The following is a 19,195-nucleotide window of genomic DNA, read 5'->3' on the forward strand; positions in this document are numbered from 1 at the left end:
CACTTATTTGAGCAAATAATAAAGGAGAACTTCCCCAATCTGGAAAGGAAATAGACTTCCAGGAAATCCAGGAAGCTCAGAGAGTCCCAAAGAAGTTGGACCCAAGAAGGAACACACCAAGGCACATCATCATTACATTAGCCAAGATTAAAATAAAGGAGAATTCTAGAAGCAGCAAGAGATAAGGGGACAGTCACCTACAAAGGAATTCCCATCAGACTGTCAGCAGATTTCTCAAAAGAGACCTTACAGGCAAGAAAGGGCTGGAAAGAAGTATTCCAAGTCATGAAATCCAAAGACCTACAACCAAGATTGCTCTATCCAGCAAAGCTTTCATTTAGAATAAAAGGGCAGATAAAGCCCTTCTCAGATAAGATCAAATTCAAGGAGTTCATCATCACCAAGCCCTTATTATATGAAACGTTAAAGGGACTTACCTAAGAAAAAGAAGATAAAAAAGATGAACAGTGAAAGGACAGCAAACTCACAGTTACTAAAAACTGCCCCTAAAACAAAAGCAAACTAAGAGGACAGCTAGATCAGGAGCGGAACCACAGAAATGGAGATCATATGAAGGGTTAGCAACAGGGGAGTGGGAGGATGAGAAAGGGGGAGAAGATACAGAGAATAAGTAGCATAGATGGTGCATAGAAAATAGACGGGGAGGGCAAGAATAGTATGGGAAATGTAGAAGCTAAAGAACTTGTGACACATGGACATGAACTAAAAGGGAATGGGGGGGAGGGAGTGTGCAGGGTGGAGGGAAATGAAGGGGGGAAATGGGACAACTGTAATGGTATAATCAGTAAAATATATTAAAAACATAATTATGCTCGATATGTTTTAATGAGAAAGGTACTTGAAAAATGAATAAAGAGTAATAAATTTGTAAAGGAACTAAATATAAACCCTAGAAATGAAATATGTGATTACTAAAATGAAAACATTAATGTAAGTATTTAACAGTGGAGTAGGGTTTAAAACAGCAGAAGAGAGAAGCAGAGACACAAAAAGATGAAAACTGTGAGAGAGACATTAAGGCACGTGGAGGACCGTGAGGGGACCGAATCACCTATTTGGAATCCTAGGGGCAGAGAGAACTAATGGGGGAGAGGCACTCTTTGGAGAGGTAATGGCTGCGAACTTCCCAGAACTGGTAAAAGACCAATCTACAGACTCAAGCCCAGTAAATCCCAAACAGCAAAATAAAAAGAAATCCACCCATGGATCACCTGTCTAGTGAAACCAGCACTCCAAGGCAAAAGAAAAGACCTTTAAAGACCATAAAAAATAGACGAATTACCTTCAGAAAAGGACAGTTGGACTGACAGCTGATTTCTCAACAGAAACCATCTAAGCAAGAAATCAGTGAAGTGATATATTTAATGCATTGAGCAAAAAATAACCATCCACCTAGAATTCTATATTTGAAAATATCCTTCAAGAATGAGGGTCAAATAAACATGTTAAGGCAGACAAAACAGAAAAAAAAAACCAAGATTTACTACTAGCAGATCGTGCCCAAAAAAATCATGAAGGATGTAGAAAAGGTCTGAGACGCCAGAAGGAAAGAAGATTAGGGAGCCAGCCCGGTGACGGCGAGCCGCTCCCTTGTCACTCTGGGCTTTGGGGTCTTTGAACAATGAGGAAGTTGGCCACTTTGGAGCCTTCCAATATCTGTTCAGGGCCTTTACTGACTCCTTGAAAAGTATTTTTAAATGTCTCCCATGTCTGGACATTTAAATGCCTGGACATGAGAACTAAGAGCCAGCCCCCACTGGATTCAGTGAACTTTCTCACATACCTGCTGGGTACCAGGCACCGTGCCTTTCTCACATACCTGCTGGGTACCAGGCACCGTGCCTCGGAGCTGATAAGAAGTGACGATGGTACTGGGAAGGAGGATGCTGTCAGGCTCGACTCTTCATTCCCACCCCCCATCTTGAGCATCAGCCAGGCCAGCAGCTGCCTCACACGCACAAGTAAGCAGACAGACTGGTGAGAGAGATGGGGAGACTCCCAGACCAGCTGGTGCCTGACAGCCAGGCAGAATTTTAGAAATGAAGAGCCAGTAGCACCTCCCCCCGCACTATCTCCCTTTCTGGCTGAGTGTTCCTTCTAGCCAACATCTGCTTTCCAATTTCTGCAAAGAGCCACCCCCTTCTCAGAAGCTCCCAGGTTGCCCAGAGGCTGCTAACCGGATTTACTTGTTTTAAGCCAGTCTTAGTTAACCACTTTTCATTTTGTTTGTAGTAGAATTTTAAGCAAAGTTTAATTTATCTGTGACCCGGCCCTCTGTTGCCCTAACAGGAGACTGACGGAGAGAAGATGGGGAGTTTAAGTAATATATACATTTTTTAGGGAAAAAAAAGTAATGAAAGTGTGTTCATTGTTTTTTTCAACTTTTTGTCGTGAAATTTATAAATTTACAGAAAACTTGCTAAAATAATAAGTATATTGAATGCCTATAAACCCTTCCCCTAGGTTCACTGATTTTAATTTTTTGCCACATTTGGGGTGTGTGTGTGTGTGTCTCCCTCTGCATTTATGTGTGTGTGCACATGTACTGATTTATATTTATATACACACATATGTACATATTGTTATTACAAAATCATTTGGGAATAAGTTGCAGATATCATTGACCCTTCCTCCCCCCGCCAAAAAAAACCCTCAAATACACTTTACATTCTCCTAAAAACAAGGGTATTCTCTTACATAAGTATCGCTTGTATCTTACATGTGATCATGACATTTAGGAAATTTAACATTGATACGGTACTTTTATGCAACTTACCATCCATTTTCAGATGTTGCCAGGTTTTATTCTGCACCTTTATTAGTTTTCTCAATCCAGGATCCAGTTCATGACCCTGCATTTCACTGGGTCCTCGAGTCCCTTCAGTCTCTTTTAATTTGTGACACTTCCTCACTTTTCATGGTCCTTCATGACATTCACGAGGAGTGCAGGTCCGTTGTTAAGGGAGCGTCCCTCCGTCTGGCGTTTTCTCTTTATTAGATTTAGGTCATTTTGCGTTTTGGCCTGTCCCTGCGTAAGCGATGCTGTGTCCACTTCTGTGCGTGGTGCACGCGGTGTCGCAAAGCCCGCCCTTTCCTGGGGCTGTCGGCTGTCATTCCTTGACAAAGGGCAAATACTCCTCTCCGCTGTGAGGGACATTTTTTCCCTTGGCAATGTACTCAACAAGTAAGTCATTTATGAGATTTGCCTTTGTAAATATCCTGTTCCCCAAGGACCTGCCACCAAATGGTGCTAGCACCCACAGATGATCCTTATCTGTATCAGTTATTACCACAATGGCTACATAATGGTGATTTCCTAACTCTGTGCTTCCTTCTGCACTTACTACCTGGCTTTCCAGTGTAAGGAAGAGCTCCCCCATGTGAGAATATACTCTGTATAATGAAATTTTTTTATGAATCTGTTTTCCACAAAGTTGTCAGTCTCTGCTGTCCCCCAGCCCTTCTCCATATCAGGGCAGAGAGAAAGTGACCATTCTTTAAAAAGCTTTTATGAAGACAAAGGAAAACCAGATAATTAACACCAAAGAGTTAAAAGAAGCAATTAAACTTGGCAAACTCACTGGCCATTCCGTGAGTTAGCTTATGGCCCACTAATCCAGGGTGTCATCCTGTCACCGCTCTGCAACTGTGGCTCAGGGCAGGCTGTGGGCTTCTTCCTGCTGACTCTGGGGGAATGGGGGCCTTCACCACACCTCTCAGGGCAAGTTCAGGAGTCAGGAAGGAAGCCAGAGGATCCAGACCCTTTCAGGACTCATGACACTCGTCTGCCCCGAGCATCCCCGGAAGCTCCTCCACGGCAGAGATGACACTCTGTTGGACGGGAGCCCCTGAGCATGCAGGGCAGCTCCACCTTTCCCCAGCATCACAGGGCAGACGTTGGTGATTAATTACAGAATTCTTACCACCAAACCAGAACTCCGGGCTCTAGACCATTACCATTGCTGATCACACAAGACAGAATCATCTGCCCCCTCACCCCAATGTGATCCCTTTGCTTTGGTTTCCTCTCAGGGCTCTAGGGGGCAGACAGGGGGCCAAGGGTCTGACCACTGCTCTGTGCCCACAGAGTGGACCCAGGCTGCATGAGTCCAGATGTGAAGAATTCCATCCACGTTGGAGACCGGATCCTGGAAATCAATGGCACACCCATTCGGAACGTGCCCCTGGATGAGGTATGGGTCCTGAGTCTGGTAAGCGGGACTGGAGGCGGTGCCTTCAGTACCGCCCCCCACCACCTGGGGCTCACCTGTCCGCACACCTGTTCTCCCCAGATTGATCTGCTGATCCAGGAAACCAGCCGCCTTCTCCAGCTGACTCTTGAGCATGACCCCCACGACACACTGGGCCACATGGCAGGGCCTGAGCCCAGCCCCCTGGTCTCCCCAGCTCACACTCCCAGCGGAGAAGCAGGCAGCTCTGCCCGGCAGAAACCCGTCCTGTAAGTCCACCCTGCACCTGGGCGTATCTAGGTACTTTCACCGACACTGGGCCGCGGGATGGGACCTGATCCCCACCCTTCAGATGCTCAGTCCATGAGATAGTCAGCCCTGTAAAAAGGCAAGCCAGCAGAAGGTGCTGGGGACAGTGCAAGAGGAAGGAAGGGTGATGAGAAATGGGAAGACAGGCGGAAGCAACTCCCGAGCTGGGGATTATTTACTCAGCATCATGGGAGCCTTGGGTGTGGTTTGGGAGGAGTGGCTTCCAGGTAGAAGCTAACTGTAAGGCTTGAGATGTTGGCAGGGGTCTATGACGCTGTCTGCCCTCAAGGTATCGCCGCAAAGTGATGTTTTTCACAGAGACCCCTCTGGTCCCCTGTGTGGAAGGACACCCAAGACCAGAGACAGCTAGAGGGCTGTCGTGGTGGTCCAGGTGTGGGGGGTGCCCCGTACCCTCTTGCAGGGGGTTGGGAGACATGAGGAAGAAACCTAGAAGCATTCTGGTCCTCACTCAACTCACTGTGGGCCTGCTCAGGACTCCTGGTAAAGACTTGGGGGGGGGGGGGGACAACGTCTCAGGGGACAGCCTTTACTCTAAGAAACAGTGATGTCGAAGTCATGTATTTTCTCCCCATCTGTGTTTATCTGGAGCTCCTGCCCCACCCTAGAGGGCCACCTATATGGCAGGGCTTCCTAGGCAGGTCATCTGCTTCTGTACCCAGGACTCAAATGCTGGGAGACAGAAGTGTGTGACCCAGGGCCACCAAGCAGGGAAGCCCAAGGAGAAACATTCCTACCAGTGGGCACCAATGGGCAATTCCTACCAATTCCTACTCAGCAGGGAACCTGAACAGTAGTGGGCCTCAAACAGGAAGGCCAAGCAGGGCGGGCCATCGGGATGAGGCAAAAGCCTGTGACCGCCCCAGGAGAGAGCCGCTGTGCGCTACCCCCTCGGGCCGATGACTGTGCAAACACCGACATAGAGGGGAGCATGACAGGCGAAAGGAAGGGTCAGGCTGAGGCCTGGCCACCCCCAGGGGGCTCAGCCAGGTGTCCATCTGCCCCCAGTGGCACTGGGCTTGTGTGTGTGCCCCCAGGAGGAGCTACAGCATCGACAGGTCTCCAGGTGCCGGCTCACTGGGCTCCCCTGCTTCCCAGCGCAAGGATCTGGGGCGCTCTGAGTCCCTCCGCGTGGTCTGCCGGCCACACCGCATCTTCCGACCATCGGACCTCATCCACGGGGAGGTGCTGGGCAAGGGCTGCTTCGGCCAGGCCATCAAGGTATAAGGCATGCCGTGTAGGGTTGGGCCAGGAGTGGGAGCAGGGGTCTCAGTTCTGCCTCCTCCCGCCGATGCGTCTAGGAATCCACATAGATGGGGCTCCAGACTTCCGGCCAGTACTCACCTCCACTGAGGCCTCCCTGAGCTAGTGACAGGGAGGGGGCCAACTCCAGACGGTCCTGGAACCTCATATGGAGGAGGTCGTTGGAAGGTGGTGGAGGGGAGGGCAGCCCAGCCAGACCCTGAAGGCCTTGTACTGAGCTTGATGCCAACCCACTCGGGGCTTGGGGCTCAGGGCTGCTTTCCCTTCACACTCTCCCCGCCTGAGACATGAGCCCTTCGCTGGCTCTCATGTCACCAGCTACGACTAGGGTAGAAGATCCAGGATTACACAAAAGGCACTGGCAAGGCCACCCATGCGCCCTTGTTGAGATTGGCCCTGGCCCCCAGCCCTTGTCTCCATCCTCTTGCCAGGGGAGGAGTCCCTTGTAGAGCCACGTTCTGCCTGCTGGAGACGGCCCAGCAGGACAGAGGAAAGAGCTGGCCTCTGGTCAGGCAGTCCTGGGCCCAAGCTCCAGCCACCCCCTGCCCTGCCAGCTGGCTGACCTTGGGCCCTGGCAGGAAACCTCTGAACCTCAGTTTCCTCACCTGTAAAGGTATTAAGGCCTTCTGCCCTTGAGGGCCAGGAAATGTCTGTGAAGATCTGGAGGCTGACCGTTGATCTCCCCGGCAGTCCTGGGGTATGGACGGGACCTCTGACAAGTCAGACTTAGAACAGAGCCTCTGTTTGTCTGTCTCCATGCCTCGGTGTCCCCACACAGGTGACACACCGGGAGACAGGTGAGGTGATGGTGATGAAGGAGCTGATCCGGTTCGACGAGGAGACACAGAGGACATTTCTCAAGGAGGTCAGTAAGTGGAACTGCCCCCTCCTCTTCACCAGACTTCTGCAATGTGCTGTGGTCCCCACCCTTTCCCCCACTGAGAGGGGGTGGCAGAGGACGTGGCACTCAGCTCACATATTGAAAGAAGAGACAGTATCTGCCAGGAGGGCGAGAAGGACAGGGCCACCCTTGGGGGTCTGAGCAGCTTGAACAAAGCACCGTGGCCAGTGGGTGTGACAGGACCCCAGGGGGTGGGGAGGCCCCTCCGTCTGTGGCACTGTCTGTGGCCTGCCTCTGGGACAGTGGAGGAAGAGATGTGGGCACAGCCCCGGGCCCAGCCTGTTTTCTCTCCACCAGGTCAAGGTCATGCGATGCCTGGAGCATCCCAATGTGCTCAAGTTCATCGGGGTGCTCTACAAGGACAAGAGGCTTAACTTCATCACCGAGTACATCAAGGGGGGCACCCTCCGCGGCATCATCAAGAACATGGTGAGTGCTGAGCTGCCCCCTGCCGGGCACCTCCCCTCTGGGCCCAGTCTCTCTTCGGTGGGGTCAGCCTCTGGTCTCAGAGACCCTCCAAAGCCTGATTTGAGGGAATCCAGTAGGGCCGCACTGGCTCCATCTGAAGCCGGGGAAAAGCTGGGGCCCAGAGAAGGGTGGTGGCTTTGCTGAGGAGACACGGAGGCTTTCATGAATTAGCCGTCCTTCAGGGCCACAAGCCCGACACAGCCACACCTGCCACAGGTCAAACACCTGAGGAGAGGCCCCTCCTGTTATCTCTTCATAGTGGGCCTTTGTTTTACTTCTGGTGAAACCAAACAATTGTGCTGTTCGAGATTTTCCATAAAATTCAGAACTTTCTTTTAAAAAATGACGAAGCCATCTTTGGAAACAGTGCTTGGAGGGGCGCATCTGGCGCTCTCGTGCTGCTGGCAGCGACCCCGGGCCCTGTACTAGGGCCCCCTCAGCGTTACCCCGACACCTCGGGTCCTGTCCACCTCCCACGCCTGCCGTGGGTTCCTCACCCCTCGGCGGAATTACCTGGCATCGCCAGAGTGTCGCTCCTGTGGGCTCCTACCATACGTAACTTCTCAGAGGGGACTCTGGGGTGGGTACCACTCAGAAACACTGGGCTGCGCCAGCTTCGGCTCCCTAACTGCACCCCGAGTCTTTAATTTGCTCTCGTGGCTTCACGTCCTGCTGGAGGTCTCCTAGGGAACGTGGCGAGAGAGAGACGGTGTTTCCCCACATGACTGGAGCCCAGAACCCTTCTCTCCTGAGCAGTGTGGCTGGCGTTCTGCAGGTCACCCCACCAGGCCCACCTGTCTCTGATGGTCCGCCAAAGTAGCTTCAGATTTTTTTTTAATTTGAAAAAATGGGATATTGTGTAAGATAAAAAAGCTTTTTTCCTCAAAGGTGGCGATCAGGAACTAGAGTGGAGTATTCCCCACACCTCCCTTTTTACTGTTTGAAATCAGTCTGTTAGAAAATTATTCGGAATTGTTTACCCACACCCCTTAGAAGGAACAGGTGTGGGTGTAGAAGAGAGTAGGGGTTTCGGACCCTCTGGGACACCCCTCCTGCCCCTCTCTCACCCCCTTGTCCTGCCACCGCGGCCCCACTGGCCCCTCCTGGCCGTTGTTTCTCCGCCCACCCAGGAGAGCCAGTACCCGTGGAGCCAGAGGGTGAGCTTTGCCAAGGACATAGCTTCCGGCATGGTGAGTAGGCTCTGGTTCTGACCTACAGAGTCTGGGCTGGGGGCCCCAACCACACTTACAAAAACTTTCTCTCTGCTAGCCTAAAATTCCACAGGGATTTAGAAATGGAAACCACAAGGAAGCTTTGAGAGTGGGCAGAGGGGCTTGAATGGAGGGTGGGAAGAGCACCCATGGCTGGCCTGAGTAGGGGGGAGGCGGGTGGGAGGCTCTGGGGCAGGGCTGGGGTCCTTCAGTGCACTGCCTCCTGACCTCCGTGCCCTCACCCCCAGGCCTACCTCCATTCCATGAACATCATCCACCGGGACCTCAACTCCCACAACTGCCTGGTCCGGGAGGTGAGCAGCCTGGGCCGGGGAGGGAGGGGCAGCAGGAGCCCTGCACACCGCACTCCTAGGCGGGGGGCCTTCTCTGAACGGGGGTTTCTGGGTAGACACCTCCACCCCAACAAGCCCATAGGGAAGCAGCTCAAGGCCAGAAGGCAGACAGACCTCGCCTGCAGTGTGGCTGCAGCTCTCTGAGCCGCTGACCTTGCAGGTTGTAGGAGGCCAAGGAGAAACTGGTGTATAAACCGTAAAGGACCAGGAGTGTGGCGCTCACCGAGAAAGGCCGTGGCAGAGCGGCTCGGCCTGCACTGGGCAGCGCCCACAGCGGTGGGCCTGTAGTCGGGCCTGGGCTCGTGGGCGGGGGTGGTCAGGGCAGGCTTCCTGAAAGAGGCTGGGGGGGACATACTTAAGTTGGGGGGGCAGTGGAGGCAGGGAGTCTGGAGTGAAACAACCACCGGCGGTTTCAGAAAGAAAAGGAGGGGCCGCTGACTGTGCCCCGCTGGAGAGGTTTCTGGGGCTGCCAGAACACAGCACCACAGGCCGGGTGGTGTAAAGTGACAGAAACATGTTCTCAGGGTTCAGGAAGCCAAAGGTCCAAAATCAAGGTGTGGGCAGGGCTGGTCCCCTAGGGCCTCCGAGGGAGAGTCTGGCCCCGGCCTCTCTCCTAGCTTCTGGCGGCTGCTGGCCCTGCTTGGCATTCCTTGGCTGCAGCTGCATCACTGCAGTCTGCCCCATCTTCACCTGGCCCTCTTCCCTCCATGTGCCTGCGTGTCCTCCTCTCATAAGGACATTGGATTCAGGGCCCACCCTGGTCCAGTGTCGCCTCATCCTAACTACTTGTATCTGCAAAGACCCTATTTCCAAATAAGTTGACATTGAGGTTCTGGGCAGACGTGAATTTGCTGGGGGATGTGACCCACCTCACTCCAGGCAGGGTGAGACCCAGCCCAGGAGGAGTTTCTCCTGGGAGGTGTTTGCCCAGTGAATTCACTGTGAGAAGGGTGTTTATGGTGGTGGGAGTGCAACGTGCAAAGGCCCGTATGACAGTCAGGAAGCCTGGAGTTGCTCCCCGTCAAGTGGGGGCCCTCAGCCCTCTGGGATCAGTGGGAAGCAGTGGCCAGCCAGCACGTGAAGCTGGATCCACTCTGTGGGCCTCCCAGGGAGCCTGCTTAGACTGCCCCTGCTGGCAATGGGCGTCACTGCAAGGCCCCACCAGCACTCTGGGCAGGGCGAGGACAGGGAGACCTGTCACAGCCTTGATCCCGCAGCACAGCCCATCCTTTGGGAACCTGATGAGAGCTGTGAGCCCCCCTGTCCCCAGAGTGCATCTGGGCACAATTTCAAAACCTTGGACTTCAGCGTGGGGCCTCTGAGAATGCAGTGGTCATCCTGGCTGCTTTCCCTGGAGCTGCTTCCCACAGCAGAGTCTGCGGGCCCTGCACCATTAAGTCCCGGGAGACTCATCAAAAGTGCACAGTCCAGAGACTGCCCGCCCGCCCCCACCTCAGGCCTTCTGAAAAGGCTGGGTCAGGAACCAGCACTTGGACAATCCTGGTGGACCCTGGCGTTCAAGAACCACTGCCCAGCAGTCTGGGGACCCCAGGTCCAGACCCCTCAGCTGCCCCCCACCTGGTATTACCCCTGAGGAAGGAGATGGAGCCCTGAGAGGGACTATTTCACCTGAGGCCCCTTCAAGGTGGGCAAGGGCTGCAAATGCCTCCCCTCTGCCACTTGCCATCTCTGTAATCTTTTCTACGTGACTGTCCACATCTGTGTCACTCTCAAAGGCAGCACAGGGTTCCTCCCTTCACAGTGAGCCTGGCCCTAGCGGCCACCTGCCTGAGGCCCTGCCACCTCAGCCTCTGTGCCCACTCCTCGGTGTCACCAGCAATAGTCACCCTGGAGCTGACAAATGGGCTCCAGAATTCCAGGGCCCTAGGCACCAAGCCTGAGAGGCTGGGCCACGGGGCACTCAGAGGACCTCCCCAGCTCCCTGGCTTGGCACTGTGCCCTGGGCCTCACCGCCTGCCCCTCATCTCTCAGGAGGCTCTGTCCCTGAATTTCCCGCCTTGTGGGGTAGACATAGCAGTTAGCACCCCAACTCTGCCAGGGTTCTGACCGGGCCCTGGGAGGGGCTCCGCCACACCTGAAGCAGTAGAGCAGGGGCTCCAGAGACCTGGGTTTTTGAATCCCAGTCCTGTCCTTGGCCAGCTGGGTGGCCTTGGGCAACTTTCTTCACCTCTCTTGGCCTGAGTCACCTCACCTGTAAGATAGCACGTACCAGGTTGTTGGAGAATTAAGAGATAAATAATAAGCAGGGGAGTGGGGCCACACTGGTGTTTTCGGAAGCTTTGGACAACTCCATTCGCAAAGAGCGGAGGGATTCAGGGAAGGAAGGGGGTCCTCACCCTGCACCTGAGCCCCTCTAAGCGGTGGGGTTGCCACCCCCCTCGGCAAGCCCCCAGGTGTCAGAGGTGTGTTCTCTGGCTGGCTGTGGGTTGGGGTGGGTCCGGGCTAGGAGCACGTAGCTGGATGTGGCAGGAGCATGCTCAGTGTGACCCCTTTTCCTCGTCACCCCAGAACAAGACTGTGGTGGTGGCCGACTTTGGGTTGGCACGGCTCATGGTGGATGAGAAGACTCAGCCCCAGGACCTGCGAAGCCTCAAGAAGCCAGACCGAAAAAAGCGATACACGGTGGTAGGCAACCCGTACTGGATGGCACCCGAGATGATCAACGGTGAGTGGGCGGCCCCACCTGTCTTGTCTTAGGGACCCAGGGGTCCCAGGCAGAGCTGCAGCCCCCCAACCCCTGGCCTCCCTGGCCCCTCCACCTCTACTTTGAGTCCTATATGAGCCTCCTATTGCTTGTGTAACAAATTACCACACACTTGACCTAAAAAACCCCAATGATCGTGTGGTTCTGGAGGTCAGGAGTCCAACAGCAGCCTCACTGGGCTGAAATTAGGTGTCAGCAAGGCTGGCTCCTTCGGAAGGCTCCAGGGGACAACCTGTTTTCTTCTTCCGTCTTCTAGATGCCACCTCATTCCTCAGGTGGTGGCGCTTTCTTCTGTCAAGGCTAGCCACCTGGCATCTTCTCTCTGACATCTGTGTCCAGTGTCACATCTCTCTCCTTGACTCTGAGCCTCCTCCCTCTTTCATAAGGACCTTTGTGATTACACAGGGCTCACCCCGATAATCCACTGTAATCTCTTCATCTCAAGATCCTTAACTTAGTCACACCTGCACAGTCCCATGTAAGGCAGCGTATTCACAGTCCCAGGGCTCAGGATGTGGACATCGTGGGGGGCCATTATTCATTTTCTCTTTCTCTCTCTCCCTCACCCCCATTCCACTCCCTTTCTTTTTTTAATCAGGCCCGCCACACAGCGGTCCTGTGTATGCCCAGACCACGTGTTTAAAGCCCCTCCACGGGCAGGTGGCATGCCAACACAGGGTCATCTCAGTGCCAGCTCTGACCAGAGCCAACATAGCCCCCCAAATAACTCATCTGTAAAATGAGGCTAACGGTCCCTATCTTTAAGGGGTGGTATGAGGATTAAAGCTATAAACTAGGCAGCATTCAATAAACAATTGGCTGTACTGATTGTTTTTAACATCGTGAATTAGATGTTTTTAACATCATGAATTAGATGGTATTCTTCCCATTTTACAGATGAGGAAACTGAGGCTTAAAGAGTCTGTATCAGTTCCTGAGGCTGCTGTAACAAATCACCACAAAGTGGGTGGCTTAAAACAAAAGAAATTTATTCTTTTATATAAGCTTCTGGGAGACAGAAGCAGAGCTGTATCCACTGCAGACTGTAGGGGAGGGTTCGTTCCATGTTGCTTTCAGCTCCTGCTGGCTGTCCTGGTGTCCTCAGGCCACATCATTCTAATCTCGGCTTCCATCTTCCCGTGGCCACGGGCTCCTCTGCTGTACCTTCTCTTCTGTCTCTCTCTCTCCGTCTTTTAGAAAAGATTTTATTTATTTATTCTTACAGAGAGGGGGAGGGAGGGAGAGAAACATCCATCAGCAGCCTCTCGTATGTGCCCTGCCTGGGGACTGAACCTGAAACCCAAGCGTGTGCCCTGACCAGGAATTGGACTGGCAAACTTTTACTTTGTGAGATGACACCCAACCCACTGAGCCACACCAGTCAGGGCTCTTCTATCTCTCTTATAAGGACACTTGTGATGGCATTTAGGGCTTGCCTGGGTAACCCAAGATTATGCCATCTCAAGATCCTTCATCATATCTGCAAAGATCGTATTTCCAATGAAGTAACCTTCACAGGTTCCAGGGGTCTGATGTGGTCAACTTTCAGGGCCACCGTGAAGTTCATGACTTGTCTGGAGTTATACGGCTTGTCAGTGACTGAGCTGGGCCTGGGACCCCTTGCCCAGGGCTCTCGTTCTCACCCCACGACAGTTTGCTCAGACCTGGTGGGGTTAGGAGCAGAGCATCTGACCTGCTGGCCTGGGCATCCAAGAGGCTGGTCAGTCTCTGGCCCAGCCCCCCTGCCAGCTGGCCTTCCTGGCCCTGCCTCACCCAGTAACAGTCCGTCTCTCTGTCTAGGCCGAAGCTATGATGAGAAGGTGGATGTGTTTTCCTTTGGAATCGTCCTGTGTGAGGTAGGTCCTGGGCTGGGCAGCAGCTGGCATTAGGCCCAGTGGCTCCTGCCCACTCCCTGCCCTCCCAGGCTGCAGGCTGGAAGTCTGCAGGCCTCTCGAGCCAGAGAGGCTTCTGGGAACTGGGCTGCCCACAGCAATTTGCATCCAGGCCCAGTGTGACCTGCTTGCAAACCCACCTGGGTGGCACTCAGCCCCAAGGGCACCTGGGTAACTGCCTGCCCTGTGCTGGACAGATCATCGGGCGGGTGAACGCTGATCCTGACTATCTTCCCCGCACCATGGACTTTGGCCTCAATGTGCGAGGCTTCCTGGACCGCTACTGCCCCCCAAACTGTCCCCCAAGCTTCTTCCCCATTACCGTGCGCTGCTGTGATCTGGATCCAGAGAAGAGGTGAGTAGGGTGGGGCTTAACCTGGGCAACCTTGGGGGTGGGCCAGTCCCCTGCAAAGCCAGAATCCACCGTCCCTCTCCCCGTACCCGTCACCCCAGGCCCTCCTTCGTGAAGCTGGAGCAGTGGCTGGAGACCCTCCGAATGCACTTGGCTGGCCACCTCCCACTGGGCTCACAGCTGGAGCAGCTGGACAGGGGCTTCTGGGAGACCTACCGGCGTGGTGAAAGTGGACTGCCTGCCCACCCCGAGGTCCCTGACTGAGCCCAGCCCACCCAGAAGCCCCGTCCCCACTGCAGAGAATACACCCTGCACCAGATTCCTGTGTAGGAGGTAGCTGGGTGTGAAGCCCTCAGCGGGCAGCGGGCACCCAGACCCCTCCCCAGCACCAGGCCCTGACTTGCCTCCTCCTCCCCTGTGGGCTGTGGCCCCTACCCCATCTGCCCCTGGCCCCAGAGCCGGCCTGGCTGCACATACACCATCACCTCGCCCCACCTTACCTCTGTCTTGGTTGGGGCTGCCCCCTCTTGCTTCTCCTTGCATGAGCTGGAGGGCCCATGTGAGTTGTGCCCCACCCCGCGCCCCACCGCCCCGGCCGTCCTGCACACCCTCCACCTGTCCGCAGCTCTTCCGAGGCCTGATGGAGGACAGCTGCAGACCGGGCCCTGGCACAGCTGGGTGCACAGTGGGGTGTGTGTCAAGGGAGAGGCCGTGTGCCCAGGAGCCATAAGGGAGTCTGGGGCCTGTCACCCCCAGGGGTGTCTAGGTAGTAGCAGGTATTGATAACTATCCAAACCCCCAAAGCAGAGGGAGGTCTGCTCCTACAGGAGGACATCCCTGCGGTCTGGGCAGCAGCCCTTCCAGCTTTGGGTCTTTTTGTTTCTTTATTGAAGCCACTTTAGTGAGAAGCAGGTACCAGGCCTCAGGATAAAGGGCAGTTCCCTGAGCCCGAGCTGCTGGGAGGAGCCGCAGGGGGAGGTTGGGCAGAGCAGACGAGGCAGGCATCCACCAGCATCGCAGCCCCTGCGGTCCATCTCAGCGCCCCTCCTGGGCCTCTCCCCAAGGCTCCCCACCGGTGGCTGGAGCAGCCCCTGCCTCCCCCCATGTCCCTCTGTCCTCTGGGTTCTTTCTGTGTAATCTATTTTTTAAGAAGAGTTTGTATTATTTTTTCATACGGCTGCAGCAGCAGCTGCTGGGAGCTTGGGGTTTTATTTTTTTGGCGGGTGGGGTGGGGGGGCCATTTTGTCACTTTGCCTCAGTTGAGCATCTAGGAAGTATTAAAACTGTGAAGCCTTCTCAGTGCACTTGAACCTGGAAAACAATCCAAACAAGCCCACAGGACTGTGACTCAGGGAGGTGCGACAGTCACCTCCATCCAGGAATCTTGATGTCTAAGGAACAAATCCCAGACTCAGAACAATAAACTCGATTCTGCGCTCCCCCCACCCAGCTCCTGCGTAGCACTGTGTGTCTGGGGCCCAGAGGAGGTGGGACAGGAGGAGAGCTTTGTGACTGGAGGCCTGGTGGGAGACAAATGCAGGGGGCAGAGGATGCAGAGGGCAGAGCAGAGGTGGTGGCCCGTCGGGACAAGTGAAGACTTCCCCAGAGCCGGGTTTGGGAGGGGGAAGAGTAGAGGGAAATAGCAGAGACTATATTGCTTTCATTTCATGTTTTCTTCTTTCTAAAACTTAAAGGGTTCAATCAGGAAAACAGAAACCACACTAGTTATTTCAAATACAGGGCATTTAATCCAGGGAATTTGCACAGCTGTCGAAACAGTGGTGCTGAGGTAACCTGGAGATGATGAACTGCAGCCACCTTTGGCTGCATTTAGGGAAAGAAGAGGTGACAGTAGTTATCCGATGTAATACAACTACTCACCCTTTAACCCTGGTGGCTTAAAATAACAGTGATCGCACATGGCTCTTGATGTCTGTCCAGAATTTGGGAGCAGCGTGGGTGGGTGAGCGGGTGGTTTTGGCCTGGGATCTCTCTTGAGGTTGGGTGCATGGTTCTGGTTTGGAGTGTGTCCTGAGATTGGTGGGTGGTTCTTGTTTGAGGTTTCTCTTGAGGTTGGTTGGGTGGCTCTGGTCTGGGGTCTCTCCCGAGGTTGTGGTCAGATATTGCCTGGGGCTTCGGTCCTTTGAGGGAGTGGCAAAGGCCCTTTGATGTGGCTCATGCACATGGCCACTGCCCTTTATGACCCAGGCTCGGGTCCACAGCATCACTTTCACCATATTCCACTGGTCACACTGGCCAGCTGGTTCAGTGGAAGAGCAGACATGGCCACTAATACCAGGACTGGAATGGATCACTGGGGGTCATCTGGGAAACTGGCCAGAACCTACAGGGAAGAGCCCCATGAGACCAGCACTTGGATTTTTGATGTTCACTGAAGGGAAGGGTTGGATTCGTAGCAGTTGGTGCTGGAACTTCTAAGAAGGTAGGTACAAAAATGGCCCGTGCTGGAGCTAAATGTCAAAAATGGCCCATGCCGGAGCTAAATGTCCACTTCTGATAACTGGTTTTGAGAGTAGAAGAAAGTCCCTTCCCTTCTTTCACTTCCCAGTCCCCTTCAGCCAGTCCCTACTAGCAGGTCAGCCTTAACAAGAAGCCCATTGGAAATGTAGTTTTCAGCAGTCCAGCTATAGCCTCACAGAACGGAAAGCAGAGCGGGTTTGGGGCTGAGACACAGTAAGTAACCAGCACACTCCCCCATCACTCATACACACCTTTGTGCCGAATCCGAATTTCCATACCACTCGAAACCTTTCTGCTTCCCCCAGCGCCGGGCAAGTGCCCTTCTCACACAGACCTGTTGTTCCCTGGAAGGGAGGACAGCAAAGTTCCATAGTCGTCACATCCGTCACTGTTGGTTCCAGCCAAAATGCCACTTGAGTGTTCCATAACTGGAAGAAATAGTAAGGTGCATCAGCATTGTCAATACTTTCACATAAAATACTAGAGGGAAGGCAAAATTAGTTGATGGACACGTAACAAGCAAAGAGGAAAACACACAGCTGCTAGAGTCCTCATTGCTACGACTGATTACAATGTCATCGTGGATTTTGTAACATACAAATCACATACAAGCCACCTTCTTAAAATGTAAGATTCAGTAGTTTCTAATGGGTTCAGAGGAGCACAAACCACCACAACCTAATTTCAAAACATTGTCATCGCCCTAAAAAGGAGCCCCGCGCCCATTAGCTGCCACTCCCCAGCTCACCCCTCCCCCAGCCCTCAGCAACCACTGGTCTTTCTGTCTCTTTAGATTTAGGTAAGTTTTGTCCATACAGTGTCTTTTACTGAACATTTTAAGGCTCATCCATGTCATAGGATTTATCAGTACTTCATTTTTTTTATGTGGAAGAACATTGCCCTGTGGGATATGCCACCCTCATTCATAGACAGGTGATCTGCTTCCACTTTTTGGCTCCTGTGAATAGTGGTGCTGCGAACGATTACAAGGTTTTGCACGAATGTATGTTTTCACTTCACTGGGTAATATACCTGAAGGTAGTAATTATGCTTAACACTGAGGAACTTTCAAAATTTTCCACAGCAGCTGGCTATACCATTTTACATTCCTACCAACAATACATGAGAGTTTCGGTTTCTTTAAGTTTCACTAACACTTATGGTTTTTATTTTCATTCCCTAGTTACTAATGATGTTTAACACCTTTTTGTGTGTTTATTGGCCATTTGTATATCTTCTCTAGAGAAATGTCTATTTAAGCCCTTTGCCCACTTTTAATTGGGTTATTTATCTTATTATTGAGTTATGATAGTTCTTTCAATATTCTGGATGCAAATCCTTTATTATATGTATGATTTGCAAACATTTTTTCCCACTTTCTGGATTATCTTCTCTCTTCTTTGATGGTGCCCTTTGATGCACAAAAGTTTTACATTTTGATGAAATAGACTGGTTGTTTAAAAGACACAAACAACCAAAATTCCCCAAGGAAAAAAATAGAAAATGTGACTAATAATTTATTTGCTGAATGAGTGCATTTGTAGTTTAAAATCCTCAGAAAAAGAATTTGACAAATTCAAAGAAGGAAAAACACCAACTCCATACGATCTCTTTCAGGAAATAGAAGAGAAGGGAGCACTTCATAACTCATTTTGAAGTAAGAATTCCCCTGCTGCCGAAATCAGATACAGACTAGAAGAAAGAACTCACAAGTCACATACACAACAAAGGGCTTTATGCAGAACATAAATAACTATCAAAACTCAACAAAGCAAAGCGACCTAAATTTTTAAAAATAGGCAAAAGATTTTATCAACCACTCCACCTAGAAAGGTATACAGCTGCCAAATAAGCACATGAAAAGCTGCCTCACGTGCGTGGTTAGGTATTAGGGACGTGCAATTTGCAACCATTGTGACATTCGCCTCACCACCCCTGTTAGAACAACGAACATTTGAAACTGGCAACACCAAGCGTCAGCAAGTACTGGAGCCCCTGGAGCCTTCATATGTTGGTCCTGGGGATGCCAAGTGCCACAATCACTCAGTAATTCCTATGACGTTAAATGCACTTTTCATGTAATTCACCACGTAGCCCTGCAGTCCCAGTCCTGGGTATTTTCCCTGGAGAAATTAAAACCCATGTTTACACACACTCACACAACCCAAAAAATGTTAAACCCTGTAAGCACATGGATGCTGCTAAAAGCTCTGTTCATAATTGCCAACACTGGAAACAACTCGAATGTCCTTCAACAAGTGAATAAACAGAAATCCACACCATGGAAACTACTAAATAAGAGAAAGGAGTGAATCATTTATACGTGCAATAATGTGGAAAAATCTCAAAAGCACTAAGCTGACTGAAAGAAGTCAGTGTCAAAATGTTACATGCATTATGATTCTCTTTATATGACGTTCTAGAAAAGGCAGGACCCAAGGGGTGGAGAGCGGGCCACTCGTGGCCAGGAACTCGGGGCGGAGGAAGGAATTGACAATGGGGCAGCATGAGGGAGTTTTCTGAGGGTGATAGAACTGTATCCTAATCGTGGTGATGATTAGGTGAGTCTATTAACATGCTAAAATGTATAGAACTATAAGCAGAAAAGTCCATTTTACTCTATGTACATGTTTTAAATAGTAATTTTTAAAAATCTAATCAAAGGAGATAACAAGCCAAGAGAAAAATTTTCAAACAACAGAGAATTTCTACCAAAAAGAAAAAGTGATCATATTGGATTAATATATATATATATATTTTTTATACATATACGCCAGCCAGGGTATATTCTCCTCTGGCTGGTGTGGCTCAGTGAACTGAGCACCAGCCTGTGAACCAAAGGGTTGTCAGTTCTATTCCCAGTCAGGGCACATGCCTGGGTTGTGGGCCAGGTCGCCAGTAGGGGGCACGTGAGAGGCAACCGCACATTGATGTTTCTTTCCCTCTCTTTCTCCTTCCCTCCCTCTCTCTCTAAAAATAAATAAATAAAATATTTTTTAAAATAAGTTTAA

The 19,195-nt window shown here is 51.9% G+C and overlaps 1 protein-coding gene and 1 long non-coding RNA gene across 4 annotated transcripts in view; one reads left to right on the top strand and one right to left on the bottom strand.

Moving 5' to 3' along the window:
* LIMK1 (LIM domain kinase 1) overlaps window positions 1-15,152 on the top strand; it is a 27,905-nt gene extending 12,753 nt beyond the window's left edge. For both annotated transcript variants that reach the window (XM_053669447.1, XM_037154751.2), the window contains 11 exons: window positions 4,109-4,214; window positions 4,314-4,480; window positions 5,576-5,759; window positions 6,580-6,666; window positions 7,000-7,131; window positions 8,301-8,360; window positions 8,630-8,695; window positions 11,264-11,420; window positions 13,260-13,315; window positions 13,549-13,706; window positions 13,805-15,152. In XM_053669447.1, the coding sequence (XP_053525422.1) occupies window positions 4,109-4,214; window positions 4,314-4,480; window positions 5,576-5,759; window positions 6,580-6,666; window positions 7,000-7,131; window positions 8,301-8,360; window positions 8,630-8,695; window positions 11,264-11,420; window positions 13,260-13,315; window positions 13,549-13,706; window positions 13,805-13,967 (1,336 nt within the window). In that variant the 3' untranslated portion in view covers window positions 13,968-15,152. The remainder of the gene's footprint in view (window positions 1-4,108; window positions 4,215-4,313; window positions 4,481-5,575; window positions 5,760-6,579; window positions 6,667-6,999; window positions 7,132-8,300; window positions 8,361-8,629; window positions 8,696-11,263; window positions 11,421-13,259; window positions 13,316-13,548; window positions 13,707-13,804) is intronic.
* The window catches only part of LOC128628044 (uncharacterized), a 24,758-nt gene continuing 18,003 nt past the window's right edge, over window positions 12,441-19,195 (bottom strand). The window contains exons 2-3 of one of the 2 annotated variants that reach the window (XR_008392374.1): window positions 16,436-16,612; window positions 12,441-12,649 (exon numbers count right to left, since the gene is read on the bottom strand). This is a non-coding gene — a long non-coding RNA (uncharacterized LOC128628044). Of the gene's footprint in view, window positions 12,650-15,508; window positions 16,048-16,435; window positions 16,613-19,195 lie in introns of those variants that run through there. The other variant, XR_008392373.1, reaches the window with a different exon arrangement.

This window comes from Artibeus jamaicensis, unplaced genomic scaffold (assembly GCF_021234435.1).
Source record: "Artibeus jamaicensis isolate MK-2021 breed Jamaican fruit bat unplaced genomic scaffold, CSHL_Jam_final contig_1582, whole genome shotgun sequence".
In the NCBI taxonomy this organism is placed as follows: Eukaryota; Metazoa; Chordata; class Mammalia; order Chiroptera; family Phyllostomidae; genus Artibeus; species Artibeus jamaicensis.